General features: G+C 48.9%; 3 protein-coding genes and 1 pseudogene across 3 annotated transcripts; 1 reads left to right on the top strand and 3 right to left on the bottom strand.

Annotated features, from left to right (window-relative positions):
• Positions 1-751: 751 nt before the first annotated feature.
• Positions 752-1889, top strand: LOC100828285. Its single transcript, XM_010235306.1, has 2 exons — positions 752-1123; positions 1197-1889. The coding sequence occupies exons 1-2, from the start codon at positions 752-754 to the stop codon at positions 1887-1889; spliced, it is 1065 nt and encodes a 354-aa protein (XP_010233608.1).
• Positions 1890-7296: 5407 nt separating this feature from the next.
• On the bottom strand, positions 7297-9068 carry LOC100827981. Its single transcript, XM_014898867.2, has 2 exons — positions 8796-9068; positions 7297-8667 (listed from the first exon to the last, which is right to left on the bottom strand). The coding sequence occupies exon 2, from the start codon at positions 8155-8157 to the stop codon at positions 7438-7440; it is 720 nt and encodes a 239-aa protein (XP_014754353.1). The 5' UTR covers positions 8158-8667; positions 8796-9068; the 3' UTR covers positions 7297-7437.
• A 2067-nt stretch (positions 9069-11135) lies between these two features.
• Positions 11136-12530, bottom strand: LOC100827671 (annotated as a pseudogene).
• A 338-nt stretch (positions 12531-12868) lies between these two features.
• Positions 12869-16042, bottom strand: LOC100843142 (protein RETICULATA-RELATED 4, chloroplastic). The gene is made up of 8 exons (XM_003565056.4): positions 15372-16042; positions 15168-15236; positions 14566-14697; positions 14421-14474; positions 14238-14282; positions 13566-13705; positions 13244-13369; positions 12869-13156 (listed from the first exon to the last, which is right to left on the bottom strand). The coding sequence occupies exons 1-8, from the start codon at positions 15912-15914 to the stop codon at positions 13102-13104; spliced, it is 1164 nt and encodes a 387-aa protein (XP_003565104.1). The 5' UTR covers positions 15915-16042; the 3' UTR covers positions 12869-13101.
• Positions 16043-16470: the final 428 nt, after the last annotated feature.

The raw sequence follows: 16470 nt of genomic DNA, 5'->3' as shown, positions 1-16470 counted from the left end.
CATCTTTTTTTTTCTTCATATATGAGGAAATAAACCTAGCCATTTATGTATTGTAGGTAAATACTACTTAGCTGATGCAAGATATGCAGCAAGACCTGGTATATTACCACCATATAGAGGTATCCGGTACCACCTGAAGGAGTATGGAGGCGGGAGAGTACCGGAAACACCACACGAACTGTTCAATCATCGACATTTGTCCCTACGCACAACTGTTGAACGAGCATTTGGGACCTTAAAGAACCATTTCAAAATTCTTGCATGCAAGCCATTCTTTCCATATCAAGTCCAAGTCAAGATTGTCATAGCATGTTGTGTGCTACACAATTGGATCCTTGATAATGGTCCTGACAACATCATATATGATGAAGCTGTTTGGTACAGTAGCTTACCTAGGTCAGCTCGGGTAGCTACAGACCAAGGTCAGGAGCATAGACAATGGGTGGCAAAAAGAGACCATCTAGCTAATTTGATGTGGCAGGAGCATAGGTAGCGGGTGTCAAGAAGAGAGCATCTAGCTGATTAGTATTTCCATTTGATACGTATAATTATTTTAGCATCCAAATTGTGTGCTTCAGCTTGATGCTGCACCTATTATTTACTATATGTATGCCTTGTGGAACTTATATTTTCAAATCATTCCAGTTTGATATTTCTTTGATGCTTCTATATAATTGTTAGTGTCCTTTTGGTGTCTCTGATTCATTGTTGGATATACTTGCATCATAAATCTTCCTGCAGTTCATCCGAAATGGATTTTGGAGAAAATAGCAAGAATGGCAAGGGAAAGGCAAACACTAATAAAGCTGGGGCATCAGGACTTAGGGCCAAACCTATACATTGGCCTCCAGTTTTATCTGAGTTTGTCCTTGATTGGTACATTGAGAAGAAGATGGAGATGCCGCCAAAAACTGTTTTCAAGAAGGTACATCACACTGCTTGTACAAAAGTAGTCAATGGGAAATATGGAAGTACTTACACCGTGGATCAAGTTCATCGTCACTATAGACGTCATAAAGAGACTTGGTCACTTGTAGCACGCCATATGAATGTGAGTGGTAATGGTTGGGATGATGTCACAAAAACGTTTAGTCTCTTCAAATCTGCTCTGGATGAACTATCGGTAATGACTTTATCACTTGAAAAATATATTTTGGAACCTATTTTTGCAGATCCTCATGAACCTTTTCTTGCAGGTCAATGATCGTGGAATTCTCACAAAACCTATTCAGTTCTTTGGCAAGTTACAAGAGTTGTTTAGTGGATCCTCAGCCGATGGAACATTTATGCATGATCCTTCTACTGCTGCTGATTCTGACAATGAATGTGATACACAAGAGAGCATAAATGACATGTCTGCCTATGCTAAAACAAAGTGTCCTAATGGAGAAGATTCAGACAAGCTTGAGTTAGATAGTGATGATTGTAAGGAGGTGGCAGCGGTCGCTGCAGCTAATGTTGGCGATCTGAAGCCTAACAAGAAGAATTTCAAAAGGCCTGGAAAAGAAAAGACGTTACCGACGTCACAATCAAACAAAAAAACCAAGTCCCCGGCTGCAGGACGTGATGACAATGATATGGATGTCATGCTTACTAGTACTCTGGTGGGGATCAAGGAAAACCTTACAAAACCAATACAAACCCTCCCCCCGCTAGATCCGAATGCTCCGCTTTGGAACATGCTTAAGAATGTTGCATTGCCACCTGATGATAAGATGGCAGTAGGAATGTACCTTTGCAAGCCAGAATTACAAGTTCAGCGCAATTTCCTTATGGCCATGGGTGAAGAATACCTTGAGCGCTGGGTGGTGAATCATTTTTCTCGGGATGATCTGGATGCTAATGGTCCTCCTGGTCATGGTCTTGGTCATGGTCCTACTAGCTTTTAAATGAGCAGGTTGCAAAATATTTTAGACATGGTTAATGTTGTTTCTTTTTGCTACACACTTTTGGTTATGCAATTGCTCACTACTGTGATCAGACAATTGCTATACTTGTCACCAAAGTTTTTATGTGACAAGCTCATAATTAAACAATAGTTTAACTTGATAGGATGTGGCTGTGGCTTTTGCACAGGTTGCTAACCTGTTAGAATTGTGACTTTTGGACATGTAATGGTGAACTGGCTGTTAGTTCACTTGTCTTATTAAAGTTGTCAAGACAAATGAAAACTGTAGTGCAATGATGTAATGGGACCTGATTATGTTTGATCGTATTTAAGTACATTTTAGTTTCCAATATGTGTTGATTTATTTTTATGTGGAAAATGTGAGTTAACTTGGTATCGGGATTCATCAATACTGTATAGATAAGGGGTAACCTCACCACATCTAACAAGTGGTGAATGTAACCACAGGCAGATAATGCATCCAAACAAGGCCTGAAGTTTTAGCCACACAGGCATGTTTCTCAGGGTAGCAACCAAACACATCAGATTATGTTGCATGTGCCTGACCAAATAATTAATAGAATGGACTCAGGCCATTGTCAGGCATGAAAAAATCTCAGGCACGTTGCTCAGGGCAGCAACCAAACAGACCCGCAGTGCCGGTACAAGTCAAGCGTGTAAATCTCAACAAACAGATCAAATTTCAAAGTCTAAGCTATCATTAGCGCGATCATCAGTTCCAACTCCCTCCCATATCTCCAGTCTACGTACGACGAGGAAGAGCCAACAAACTCACTCCATATGGACCATATATAGACCCACCCGGCCATGATCGAAGCACATATCTGATCATCACTACCGTTCCCGTCTAGCTCCATAGATCTCTCCAACAATGGCGTCGTCTCTCCGGCTCCAACTCCGGGGGCTCTCCTTCCTCTACTGCCTCCTCGTGGCCGTCGTCGTCGTCGTTCCCGCTTCCGGCTACAACGGCGCACCCTGCTACGAGACGACGACGCTGGTGCCGCGGTGGTGCGGCGGCGAGTTCATCGTCGCGCTCTTCGACGAGCAGCAGAAGCACAAGATCCCGCACGAGTGCTGCGTGATGCTCTTCTGCGTCCGCGAAGCTTCGTGCTACGAGGTGCTCCGCGCCTACTGCACTATGCCCAAGTCCTGCGCATGATCGACTGCCTCAAGCCCTAGAGAGAGATATGCTTGTATTGCAGGGGTGAGAGCGTGATGATCTGGCAGTTCTTCAGCTTTTGGCCCTGCAATGCCAATATATGAGCAATGGAAATTATATGGTCCGGATTTTACAAAAGTTGAAGAACACATATTAATAAGGATGTGGTTTCCATTCCATCATGTTTAGGGTGTAATAATCCGGAAGTTTCCATTCCATCGATGTTTGTTCGTTGGATGGCTTTCTCTTCAGATTAATTCTCCTGTATAGCTCGATCAGTGTTTAGAAATTGGAACTCCGGTTAGTTGGCAGTTTGGTCTGTATCTCTTTGAACTTCGTTCTGAAACTAAGAGAAGGCACTAGCATCACGTTTCTGTGTGAGTAATGGTGACGCGCGGTACACGTTTTATTTATGGCCAGGTTTGCATACTGCTAGCTAGATTTACAGTCAAACGCCAGCTTAAAATTGACGGTGGTCGTGTCAGCATATTGCAGTGGAAATTGCCATCAGTTCACTTGGAAATCGCATTCAGACGCATGCCCTGCTCTAAGAACCACCCTAAAAAAATACAGGTCATCTTTTTTCCTTCTTTCTCTTCAACTTTTTGTTCGTTTTATCCTAGATCACGAGGTAAATCAAAATTGATCTTTCCTTAGATAATGAAGCAAAATAATTACTGTAGAAGACATAGGAGGTCGACGTATGACCGAGTCTAACTCTCGGTTGGCAAGTTGGTTTTAGGCCAACTAAGAGCAGTGTGTTACGATACAAGCGTTGCCGGTGACTTTAGTCCCGCCTCCTCGCTAGTGGAAAGAGGCTGCGGGCAGCTTACAAGGGGAAGTTGCCATCCCTTCATTGATCGCAGGGGCAGGCCCAGGATTCTGACCGTGGGTATTCAAAATTGTTCTGAAAATTTGTAAATCAAAATTGCAAATATTTGTGTCTGATCAAGACTTTGAGACGTTGTTCTCTTGTGTGCACCGCAGCGCACATGTGAAACCACGGAATGGCGAAACCACCGAATCATAGAGCAGCAGCCAACCCAAATGCGGGGACACCGAGGAGCAGAGTAAATTAGGAGGCAGGACCTTCGCTAGGTTTTTAGAACCAGAGACATGTATGTTTGGGGATTTAGAAGGAGGCGAGGAGAGGCGAGGTGTAGACCGACATCAATAAAGGTCGTACGAGACTACCTGTATCGAGCATACAGTTTGGTTTTCAGCGATCCAAAATCATATTTGGACCATTGGTCCAACTTGGAGGAGGAAAAAGAGAGATGGAGTAGTCCATTTTTACACTCAATGCTGGAATACCCTTGAGTTTAGTGCCAAATCTTATTTACATGCATACATACTGAATACATCATATACATATTCTTTTTTTTTTGCAAAATTTGATTGAATAAAGCTGGGCCCGCCCATGATTGATCCGTCTTTTAGGACGGAGAGGGCTCTCTGCTTATGGGCTATGCCGGCCGGATGCCCATAAACAACAACACGAGTCAGTGTGTGATCGCTAAAAAAAAACACACGAGTCCGTGGAGCTGAGCTTGGGACACTGACACGGTTGTTTAAGAGCTGACCACTGCAGAGAATACAAGAGATTGAAAAAACAGACGACAAGAGCCGCATCTACGAAATAAAATTTCGCATGGACACTTAAGGTGAATTTTTTTCGCACGTAAACGTTTGTCAGTCACGTAAACTGGACCGGTTCTTTTTTTTCCTAACGGGCGCATCAGATGTAGCTTCTCATCCAAAATCGCTAATGTTGTTGCTGCATGCACACAGGAGCATGCAACGTCGGCATAAGCCAATCGTGTATATCTCAACAAAATAAACAGATAAATTATGAAAGTCTAAGCCGTCATTTTCGCGAGTGTCAGTTCCAACAAATGAATAGCCAACGAACCCACTCCATATATCTCCGATCACTCCCCGGCCGGCCGGCGTCTAGCTCCATAGATCTCTTCAACAATGCCGTCGCCGTCGCTCCGGCCGCTCTCCTTCCTGTGCTGCTTCCTCCTGGTCGTCGCCGCCGTTCCCGCTTCCGCCGACAACGGCGCACCCTGCTACAGGACGGTGATGTCGGTGCCGCGCTGGTGCGGCGGCGAGTTCATCGTGGCGCTCTTCGACGAGCGGCAAGATCCCGCACGACTGCTGCGTGATGCTCGCCTGCGTCCGCGAAGCTTCATGCGCCGACGTGCTCCGCGCCTACTGCACTCCGCCCAAATCGCATGACTGCCTCAAGCCTTAAGAGAGACAGATCATGCTTGTGTGAGAGCGTTATGATCTGGTTGTTCTTCAGCTTTTTGTGTCGATAGTGGTGCTTAAAGCACGAGGGCGGTTATCGATCTAATCCAAGATGACGCTAGGTTATGGAAGGAGGCTGATAGTATAGGACTTGGTTCTCTTCTTTCAGCAAATGATGATGTTCCTTTTTTCAGATTTTTTTTTACCCTTTTCCTTTTCTTTTTGTGTTACCGTTTCCTCCCGGCCTGGTTGAGTTCTTCTCCACCCCTTTGGCAATGAAAAACATGTGCTCTTTTCGTCAAAAAAAAAAAGCAACAGAAGTCGGGTTTGATACTCCGTTTGTATGTACGGATCGATATGCCGTTGAGATCGACAAAACTTCCATTTTCGAAGGACTCTTGCGTCCTGATACCGTGAGACTATTCTTAAATATATTTGTTAATTTGAGCTGATCGATGGATTGATCTTATTTAATTTGAGAATATTCTTAAATATATTTGTTAATCGATTGATAGATATATTTGCGTACGTGTGGTTAATTGTAATAGGATAGAATTGTTGTTTTGGCTGTGTGACAAGGGACTCTAGTTTCGAGATTCCAGAAAGGCCCGATCCGAACTCCGGAGTGGATTAAGGGGATCAGGTTCCACTCACTACTCGAACTGCCACCGATGGGATATTGTGCAGTATACATACCAGTGTTTCCCAAGTTAAATCAAATTGATCGATCCTCTTAGATAATGCATCATGAAGCAAAATTACTAGAAGACACAGGAGATGGCCGGACCGAGTCCAGTAATCAATTTTCAAAGTCTAAGTTAAGCCATCATTAGCGGGAGCGTCAGTTCCAACTCCCTCTCCCATATCTTCGGTGCACCGTGTACAGCCAACGAGCTCACCCCATATATATATATCGATCCACCACACATGGCGATAATCACTATACTAGCTATACGTCACCGTCTAGTTCCATAGATCGTCTCTTCATTCTCCAACAATGGCTCCGTCGTCGTCGCTCCGGCTCCGGCTCCGGCGGCGGCTCTCCTTCCTGCACTGCCTCTGCCTCCTCCTCCTGGCCGTCGTCGTCGTCCCCGCCTCCGGCAGCTTCGGCCCCACCAACTGCCTCAAGACGGCCATGTCGGTGCCGCGGTGGTGCGCCGGGGAGTTCATCACGGCGCTCTTCTACGCCCACGACGAGAAGCACAAGCACAGGATCCCGGACAACTGCTGCGTCATGCTCGCCTGCGTCCGCGAATGGTCCTGCGCCGACGTCCTCCGCGCCTTCTGCACCCCGCCCCAGGCGCATGACTGCCCCCAGCCCTAGCTAGAGATGCATCTTCTTTACTTGTTCTAGATAAGTTGGAGTATTTGTTGATCTGGTTGTTCTTCAGCTTTAATTTTGGTCGTGGTGTAGTGCGATTGTTCTTTTATTCGTTGTCATAATGTGCATGCATTTGCTTCAGGATCTGTTCTCAGTTTTGTATACTTCACTTCTGCTTTTCAGAATGCTGTGCTCCTGTCTATTATTTGGCTTGCCTGACATATGGGCTGAACATGTTACTACCACCTTTTAGTTCATACTTAGTCGATGAAAACAAATGAAAAAGACAGTTTATGTAGAAGACGCACTGTTAATCGGCTGCATGTCTTCAGAGTTCAGACTTCTGGTAAACACAACTGAACCAACAACATGAAGGTCTTTTGCCCATGCATGACATAGCTAATAAAAGCAACAAATATTAGCAAATTCAGCTGACCATATTCACTGAGGCGCAAAATTGGTATTCTTTGCTGGGGAACATACTGTGGTCTGTGGAACGCAGAAAGCAAAAAAAATAAATAAATAAATAAAGGTTTTGTTTCAGGGGCAAATGATACATCATACATGAACCGTACTGTAACCTGCAGAGTCCTAATTAGTTCCCATTTCAAAAAAAATCAGCAACGTCAGAGAAAAATCAAACCAACGCAGCACTCTGAGCAAAGATTAACCGATTTTTGGATTGTACCTAACCAAAGTATATTCCAGAAAGCCCAAAACATTAAACCGGCCAGAGCAGAAGTGCGAACCTCCAAAGTCGTTACATAATTAAGCTAAAATATAAAACAACAGCCATTACAAACTATGAAAGACGACACTCTTGTACAGGAGGAGCTCAATAATTGTGGAAGGACCAGAAGCGACAGACCTTCCTTTAGAGATTATTTCTGCCCTCCCGGACACGAGGTGATACTTGATGATATCATTGGAGAAGTCTGGCCTTTTAACGTAATAGATACAATTGGCGCAAACTGAAGGGAACTTATCAGCGGCAACAACCATGCACTTATAATCACCAAGGAAGATGGCACGGTTGCCGATGTTCTCCAGATGCTTGACTATATATCTCCCAGTGTCCACCTTGAAAACCTCCATGCCGTCTTTTAGCTTAATGATGATCAGTACTTCTCCAGCAGACTCCTGTATGAAAAAACGGTTGTCCTCTCCTATCAAGAAATTCCATGCGGCTTCGTCTTCAGACAGCAGGGTATCTTTTTCATCAGACATCTCCACAGGATCAGCATTGAAATACCTGGCCAGACTAAAGACCATTTGGGCCACAGCAATATTACCATTAGCATAGATACCTCTGTCAGCCAACCTAGTCAAAGGGCAAGCATGGCTGTCCTCATACATGGCGAAACATTCGCTGCAAGGATCAGCCTTGTACACCTTACGAGGTAAGCTGCGGAACAAGCTGTCGGGATCATCAATGTACGCCACAAGTGACCTGTTGCATAGCAGGGCAAGGCTGGGTGAAGAACCGGAGGAAAGAGAGGCAACCTCCAGAGTCATTTCATCAGGCAGGGTCACTCTGAAGGGAATCAAGTAGCCTGTGAAAGGATTGAGGACACACACCGCGTGAGGGGAGGTTTTGGCCTTCAAAACAAGGAGACCATCCGTAGTGGTACCGGTAACGTAATAGTTACAGAGCACCGGGAGCTCCTTGTGGACGAAGCGGCCCGTGGCGGTGTTCACAAAGAGGCACGTTCCGGTACAGAAGACCCTGTCAACGGTGACCCAGTGGCGGGGCCTGAAACGAGGATCAGGTGTACTCTTGGGGTCATCGGTGGCATCGCGCCAGCTGTGGCAGACAGAACGGAAGTCAATGTAGTAGTCGATGTCACTGGTGGCCAGGAAGCAGTCGGCGATGCGGCTGAGGAGCTCGGAGGGGAGCGAGGGCCTCTGCAAACGCCATGGTTCTCTGGAAGGGTTGAGCTTGTTCCCTTGCTTCACTTTTTGGCAGCCAAAACAGGGATGGTGAAGACGTCCAATCGGGGATTGATTAGTGGTTGACTCGAAAGCCTAGTTCATCAGAAATCGCAGCGCGTTAGAACATTTACCGGCGCGGCCGCCAACCAAACGGCTTCAGTTCATCGGGAAAAAAAATGGCGGTTTTAATTAACAGAGGAGGCACAGAAGGATGGACTCACTGTGGGTCGCGAGGTAGCTGCAGGCGAGGAAGACGAAGAGCGTGGGCGAGGTGGTGCCGTCGCCGTAGTTGAGGATGCGGTCCTGAAGGTGGGCCTTGAGTGCCCCGCGCCTCCCGCCGCCGGCGCCGCGATGGCCGCGCGAGATCTGCGGAGAGCCGAGAATCGGGGCAGGGATCGCCGGTCCAGGCCGGATTAGCTCCGAATCGTGGAGAATCTCGCGGCGGGGGGCAGTGGGGAAGGAAGGGGATTGGGCTAGGGTTTAAGGAGAAGACATCGAGGCCGAGGAACAAGAGGAGGCGAGAATGATGGGACCCACGGATTTGGGAACGATGGCGACGAGCTGAGGTTTCTCCTGACCGGTGGGCCGTCTGCTTTGGGCCCATCTGTCAGTTACTGAAAATGTGGGGCCTCACGTGAGCTACTTCCTCCGATTTTAAATTTTTGTCAAAATATTACATGTATCTAAACGTCTTTTTAAAGTAGATACATCCATATTATGGACAAATTTGAGACAAGAATTTAGAATCGGAGAGAGTAGTATACAAAGCTGATGCTCAATCCTCTAAAAAAAAGCTCATGCTCAAAATTCCTCTAAAATTTCGTGTGGTTTACCAAACTGACGATTCAAAATTGTTTTTCAATCTTCCGGTTTCCTCTCTTGCATCCATCCATGTGTTAATTCTCACATTTGTTGCGTTTAATTTTTTTCGCACATTTGCCTTTTCTCCATCTATTACACATTCCTACACGTTATGTGTATGCATGTTAGCATGCATGTTAGCATGTTTAGTCGGCGTTGCGTTTGTGAGTCGTAGTTGTGTGTCTAAGTGATCGTCTGTTGAGACCTTGGTTGTAGTTGAAGTGTGCCACGGACGAATGCTTATTTGGTATGGTGTGCATCGAAACAAGATATCAAAGCGCGTCACGGTTATCCGCGTGTGTCGGCAAGAAGATCAAGCTCGGCGTCTAGTGGGACCATGAGCAAGTTGACTCCCCGCGTAAGACTAATAATGTGCCCAGTTTACACGTAACACGCTAGATGTGGCAGCGTGGGTTGGTCGTCTGCACTCTGCAGGTAGTTCGAATCATCAAGTCGGAGCAATGGAGCATGTGTTGGTCGTCTCGTAGTCTCGATTATTGTCTTGCCTTGAGCCTCTGTGGTAGTCTCGATTATTGTCTTGCCGTGAGCCTCTGTGGTAGTCTCGATTATGGTCTTCGGCTACCCGGTCATCTTCTTCCTCCAGCCACAACCACAACTCCACATGGAAGAAGGGAACAGGAATCCAAGATTCCAACTGACAAAACCTCCCCCCATCATCCCATCAACAATGCAGTTCGGAGACTGGCCCTCGCTCCCGTCGGAGCTCGTCCACAGCATCGCGCGCTGCCTCCTGGACACCAACGACCTCGACTTGTACATGGACTTCCGCGCCGTCTGCACCGCCTGGCTCTCCGCCACCGACGACCCAAAGGACAACCCCAACGATCTCCGCTTCCGCCCTTGCCGGTGGACTGTCATCGACGAGGTCTTCCGTAGCGACTCGCGCCTCTTGGTCAACACCGCCACCGGCCGCGTCGTCCGCAAGGAGTTGCCTCTGCTCCGCCGCTACCTGGCCATCGCCACTGCCCACGGCGGCTTCTTCGTGCTCGCGGACAGGGAGCCTCCTCACGCCACGCTCGTGCTCAACCCATTCACGGGCCACATCGTCCCTACAAGGCGCCGGTGCCGGTCGACATGGACGTTTTTGCTGCCGCTGTCTCCGGTTCTTCGCCGCCAATGCTCGTCTTGCTCGTCGACACATTCCAAGCGGTGCAGTACACGGCTTCTCCAGATAGCGATGATGGCTTCGTTGAGGACCGAAACGAGGAGCGAGGAGCGTTTCGGTTTGACGCGGCTGGCTGTCACCGGCGGCGTCTGCGCCGACGGCGTGCACAGAACGGTGCCCAACAATGTCTTTTGTGTGATGGGACAGTTCTTCGTCGACCCTTACGAATTGTTCTTTCACTTGCCTGCGACGGGGTTTGCCGATATTCCCGGGGCTGGCCACGCCGGCCACTTTTTCCTTATCTATTCCGCCGTAGAGTTCTTGGCTATCATTAAGGTACATAATGGCCTGAATCATCTTTTCGACGGGCGTCAACCGAAGGCTTTCAGGTTGGGAACCGGCGGCGATGATGCCGTCGAGCCGGTGAAGAGCATCGGCGGCCGCGCCATCTTCGTCGGTAATTATCACACATATATAACCTTTATCTTAGGTCAAATAAAATTAGAGTTTGACCTAGTTCATAGAAAATTGTAACTCTTGCTTAGTTTTATTAAAAACTTCATCAAGATAACAGTTACATCCTGAGGTCCTCGAACAGTTCGTCAAGCTCCACCTCATCAGACGGATTCAGATCAATGCATCCAATCCCCATGGCAATCTCGTCGATCCCGACACCGTCGCTCCTACTGCTGCTCCCATCCTGCTGCAGCTTCCCGCCGCCGCCCTTCTCGTGGATCTTATTGACCAGCACCGCGTCCGGCAAGCAATTGCTCCCCACGACGTCGTCCAGGTTGACGCCGTGGCGGAGGTCGTACCCCAGCGCGCGGTCGCCGGGGCTCAGCAGGTCCCCGAGGTGCGTCCTGACGGTGAAGATCGCGTCCTTCTTCCCCAGCTCCGACGCGCGCGCCACCTGCGCGTACGCCGCCCGGTGCCCAGACACCATGGCTTCGCCGGCGTCGACGTCGAGCACGATGTACTCCACGAGCTGGCGGCTGGTGAGCGCCGGCTCGAACTTGTACCAGTCGTACTCCTTCATGCCGAGGTGGACGACGCGGAGGGTGGAGACGTCGAGGAGGGCGAGGACGTCGGTGACCTTGACGCAGAGCACGAGGGGCCCGAGCCCGCCGAGGCTGCCGGAGGCTTCTCTGGGCAGGAAGACGAGGTCGTCGCGGCAGACCGGGCAGAGCTCCACGGAGAAGGCGTGCGTCGTGTTGCTGTGGGAATTGCAATTGCTCTTGCTGTCGGTGCGGGCGGGCGCCATGGAGGAGATGAGGCTGACGAGGCTGGCCGCGTGGGACCTGGACGCGAAGAAGAAGTCGAGCCCGCCGCCGGCGCTGGGGACGACGACGCGGGTCGCCGAGCCGGCGGCGCCGAGCGCGGCGAGCCGCTGCTGGAGGTGGAGCAGCGTGCGGCGGTGCGACGCGCGCTACCGGAGCTGCACGACGGCGGACCAGCCGCCGCCGCACTGGTCCATGGCGCGGCGGGCCCTGCCACCGCAGGAGTCGCAGAGGCGGTCGTGGACGGTGAACTCGACGACGTGGCTTTTCTCCACCGCGACGTCGGCCCGGACCTCGCGCCGGATGCGGAGTCGGAGGCGGAGGCGGATGCGGAGCTTGAGGCGCTTGGAGTGGGGCTCGGTGAAGACGAGCTCGGCGCCGGAGAGGGAGGCCCCAAGACGCGGGAGGCGCCGGCGGACGCGGCGGAGGAGGAGATGCTTGAGCTCGGGGGAATCCGGCGCGGCGCGGGTCCACCGGCGAGGGGGCTCCAGGTAGGAGGAGCACGACGGGCAGCGCACCACGACGGAGTGCCGCGGCGCGCCCTACGGGAAGTCGGCGGCGCGCGCGCGGAGGCAGCGCGCGCACGTGTTGGCCGGGTTCGGCGGCGTCGGGACACCGCAGGCGCAGCAGAGCGCCGTGCACGCCGCGGCCGCCTGAGAAGGGGAAGGGAGGAGCAGGTGCGGGGACGCCATTGTTGCGCTTCGGGGCAGATCAGATCGATGGCGGCAAGTAATCGGCTAATCGCCCTCTGCGGCGGTCCTTCAGGGTGGGGAAGTGGCCTTAGTTAGGGCTTTGACGGTTAACGGGGTAAGCTAGATCCTTTTAGGCCCATCAATATGAATATTCCGGTCCAATAATCAAGGTCCGAAAAGGAGAAAACAAAGACAGGCCCATTTAAAAGGCCCAGAATTAAACCGCTCATAATCCAAGACAAGTGTTTTTTTTTATGTATTCAACTCTGCACTTTTTGTTGGACTTTCACATTTCATTTTTCAGGCAGACTTGCTAAAAATAGGGGATAACAACTCAATGCTTCAAGAGGCAAATTTATATACTATATATATGGGCTTGCAAATTGCAAGATATGAAGACCAATACAATGATGTTCAGGGTAAATCGACAGATATATGCTCTTTCAGAAAGAAAGAAAACGAACAAATATGAAACCTCTCCTAAAGCTATAAAGAGAAGAACAGGCTCCGGGGTGCATGCAGAACATGGTAGCGACTTCCAAATCCCAGCAGTGTCAATAACAAAAGAACTTTAGATTTCTTCCTGTGCCTTTTGAACGCCGATCATCCTGGCATAGTCCACCCATCTGTTCGAAAAGTTCGGTACTGAGTAATACTGTTGTGACAGATCTATGTTTTACGTTTCCAGCGAGGTAATTGTTGCTAATACTTACAGTAAAGAGCCCAAGAATGTGTTCCCTCCTCGGATGGCAAAGCATAGTGCACTCAGCAGTAGCTTGTGGTTATGTAGTACAGGCTCCAGCATCCTCTGCTCGATTACACCAGACAGAACCTGGTACCTGGCAAAGTATGGGGATTATTTGTTGTTAAAAAAACAATCAAACTGTTAACAGCGAAGATACTATGCATTGTATTTTACTATACAGCATTAGATATTATGCTTCGCAATGCTAGCCCCTTCCAAGATAAAGACAAGAGAATGGATTCAACGAGGGATTTATGCTACATATGTTGAATATTTTGGAGACTGTTTACCTGAGATTACTAGAAACTGACATGTATATACCATAGGCAATACTAGTTGATACAACTGGAATATCCTCAACTTCGTCATCGAGATCCTTGTCAACAGCCCTCCTTGCTTTGATCAGTGCATTGGTGACACCAGTGCCAACCTGGGAAATATCACATATTCATAATATTGTAAGCTTGCCAAACTATTATGAAATCAGAGATTGCTCTTTCTCAGACTAGAAGCATAAATTTCATATCAATTCTGACAATGACACCTGAAAACAATACCACTGGTTACCCTAGGAAACAAATACCTAAAAAACAATCAAACAGAAAACCCCAGAAATCTTTGATAGTTGACAGGTTGAAGCTTTACAAAGTATCCGTAACTTTCAGGAGTCCGAAAGCTCCATGATCCATAGGACAAAGGTACTGCAACTTCGTGAAATTTTGCATGAAAATAAATTCAAATACGTAACTTCAGTTTTTTTAGCAGCTTTCAGTATTGTCTTGTACAAACCATGACTTCGTTTGAGTCGTACAAACCAAAGACAAACAGGTCAAATACGTTGGCCAAATAGAATTGAACATGCAACATATCAAATGCACGTAGATGCAATGATTATTTAGGCACTTTCCCTAACAAAAATCTCAAGAGATTGTTAATAATGGTCATCACAACGGGAAGCTTACCAGAGAAGCACCAGTACCCACTGCAAATAGCTTTGCACCATTTCTCTGCAAGGAGAACACCACTGTTAGTTGATCAATATCCTATAAAATTGAGGTTGCCTGTAGTACCATAATAAGTTGTTGTTTTTTTTGCGGGGGTAGTACCATAATAAGTTAACACTATAAGAACTGAAGGTACTTTACCAGAATAGCTCCTAGCCTCTGCAGAACTGAGTAAGATCTTCCAGCCAATGCAATCTGATAAGATTTCCCTTGAGGTGTTCAAGCACAGAAGATAAAAGGAAAAAAGTGTATATCCCAACTTAATAAAGATGTGAAACTGAGTTACTTGGAAAGCATTATCTGGGCAGTTGTGGAAAAATTTAGCAATAATTCCAGCATTTTTTGCAAGCGGTGGCTGCAGGGATACAGTTGGTGCAGGAAGATAGACAAGCATGAAATCCGCCACTATTGCCATGACCTGGGTAGTATCAGAAGAAGCTAAATTAGATGTTATAACAGATGAACTGAAAGTAGACTTATTAAGCAGAAACATCCTTTAACAACAGAGAGTGTGACTTATTCTGATCATATCTATTTGCCTTTGATCAAATATTTTCAGTTCATCTGATTGTATTCAGATCACTTAACATCAGAGAATGACTTATTCTGATCGTATCTATTTGCCTTTGAATTAATTCTTCACATGATTTGCTTGGACGATATTGCAGAACTCTGAAGATGTACTTACTTTTGTTTCGTCAACAATATAAAAATGTGAGAAAGAAAGCATTGAAGCAATATGTCCGGTGATCATGGACTCATGGTTCTTATGTCACAAAGGTGGTTAAGCTTACTGAGAACAGTCAGCAGTTAAGTCATGGACTGATGATTAGTTTGGCACTCACAATCAAGGTACTACTTTGGTACCAGAAAGAAGTCGAAGCATACCACATCAGCAACGACGACGTCAATCTCCTTGACGAAATTCTCCCTCCTCTTCTCGTACTCCGCCGCGCTCTAGAGACCCAAGCATCGACAGCACAAAAACGCGTCAGATGGCAGGCATTGTGCGCTAGCACGTGACGACACGCGACCACACGAACCGTAGAGACGCGGTCTTATTTTATTTTTTAACGGAGACGAGACGAGGACCTTGGCGATGATGCCGATGCCGCACTCCATGGCGAGCTTGGCGAGGAAGAGGTCGTCGGCGAGGAGCCGTTCCCTGAAGCCCCGGAACCGCAGCAGCCAGCGGATGAGCGGCGACGACGCCTCCAGCTCCGCGAAGCGCCGCACGATCTCGCCCGTGACGCGGCCGCCCCGCACGGCCGCGGCCATGTCCGATGGCAGGCTCTCCAGCTTCCTCCCCGCCTGCGCTAGCACGAACAGCGCCTCCCCGCGGTTGCCGCCGCCGCCGCCGTCGTCGTCGGAACCCTCTCCTTCGCCGCCGCCACCTCCGTTGTTGTTGTTGTTGTCGCCGTCATCTCCGGCGCCGCCTCCGCCGTTGATGATGTTGTCGGTGTTGGAGAGGGCAGCGAGGGGGAGGGGAGGGAGGCGGGGCCTGGCAATGCGGAGGCGGAGGTGGAGAGGGAGGGAGCGGAGGAGGGGGAGGCGCGGGGACGGCCGCGGGTGGTGTTGAAGGTGGAACTGGGAGGAGGGTTGGGAGGAGGAGAGCATTGAGGAGTGGAAGGCCATGGCGAGGCTGCCGTCAGGGAGCAGAGGAGAGCAGCGCGAGACGAGAACGAGAAGGAGAGAGAGGCGGCGTGGGGTTAATGAGGCGTGGGGTTTGGGAGGGGGGCGGAGGCAACGAGGCCGGGGCGGTGGGGCGAAGGTGTTGGGGCAGTCGTCAAACTGTCAAACGAGAGAGAGAGAGAGCGCTTTGGACCTTTTTGTTGGTTGGGTTGGACTTGGAAATCAACGGAGATATATTCAAACAACAATCCCAGAGGGGAACCCCAGGGACGGACACCACGCAAGGCTCTCTTTTCTTTTCTTTTCCCTTCTCTTCCGCGGGTGTACATGCCGTCACGGCTCACGGCCAATGTACGCGCACCGCCGGCCGGCACTCCTGCTCTTTTATTTCCTTTCTTTTTAGTGGCAATTATAACCCGTCGGCACGTGGATTTCCGATGCCCCCTTACATGTTACATGGCCCATTACGATGCTACTCTACGACGATATGTATGGCCATGTCTGAGGATTGAGGATTGGACGCTGGAGAATCAAGTAAACCTAACCCTTTGCAACCCTT

Source organism: Brachypodium distachyon, chromosome 2 (assembly GCF_000005505.3).
Source record: "Brachypodium distachyon strain Bd21 chromosome 2, Brachypodium_distachyon_v3.0, whole genome shotgun sequence".
Lineage (NCBI taxonomy): Eukaryota > Viridiplantae > Streptophyta > Magnoliopsida > Poales > Poaceae > Brachypodium > Brachypodium distachyon.
Note: the sequence above shows the minus strand (reverse complement) of the source record. Positions and strands in the feature narration are given on the sequence as shown.

Excerpts from the sequence above, each read along its gene's own strand:
- LOC100843142 (XM_003565056.4), bottom strand. The coding sequence starts at position 15,914 with ATGGCCTTCCACTCCTCAATGCTCTCCTCCTCCCAACCCTCCTCCCAG. Across the intron at positions 14,698-15,167 it reads ACGTCGTCGTTGCTGATGTG|GTCATGGCAATAGTGGCGGA; the intron begins GTATGCTTCGAC and ends GATACTACCCAG. Across the intron at positions 14,475-14,565 it reads GCCCAGATAATGCTTTCCAA|ATTGCATTGGCTGGAAGATC; the intron begins GTAACTCAGTTT and ends AAATCTTATCAG.
- LOC100828285 (XM_010235306.1), top strand. The coding sequence starts at position 752 with ATGGATTTTGGAGAAAATAGCAAGAATGGCAAGGGAAAGGCAAACACT. Across the intron at positions 1,124-1,196 it reads CTGCTCTGGATGAACTATCG|GTCAATGATCGTGGAATTCT; the intron begins GTAATGACTTTA and ends CTTTTCTTGCAG.
- LOC100827981 (XM_014898867.2), bottom strand. The coding sequence starts at position 8,157 with ATGACTCTGGAGGTTGCCTCTCTTTCCTCCGGTTCTTCACCCAGCCTT.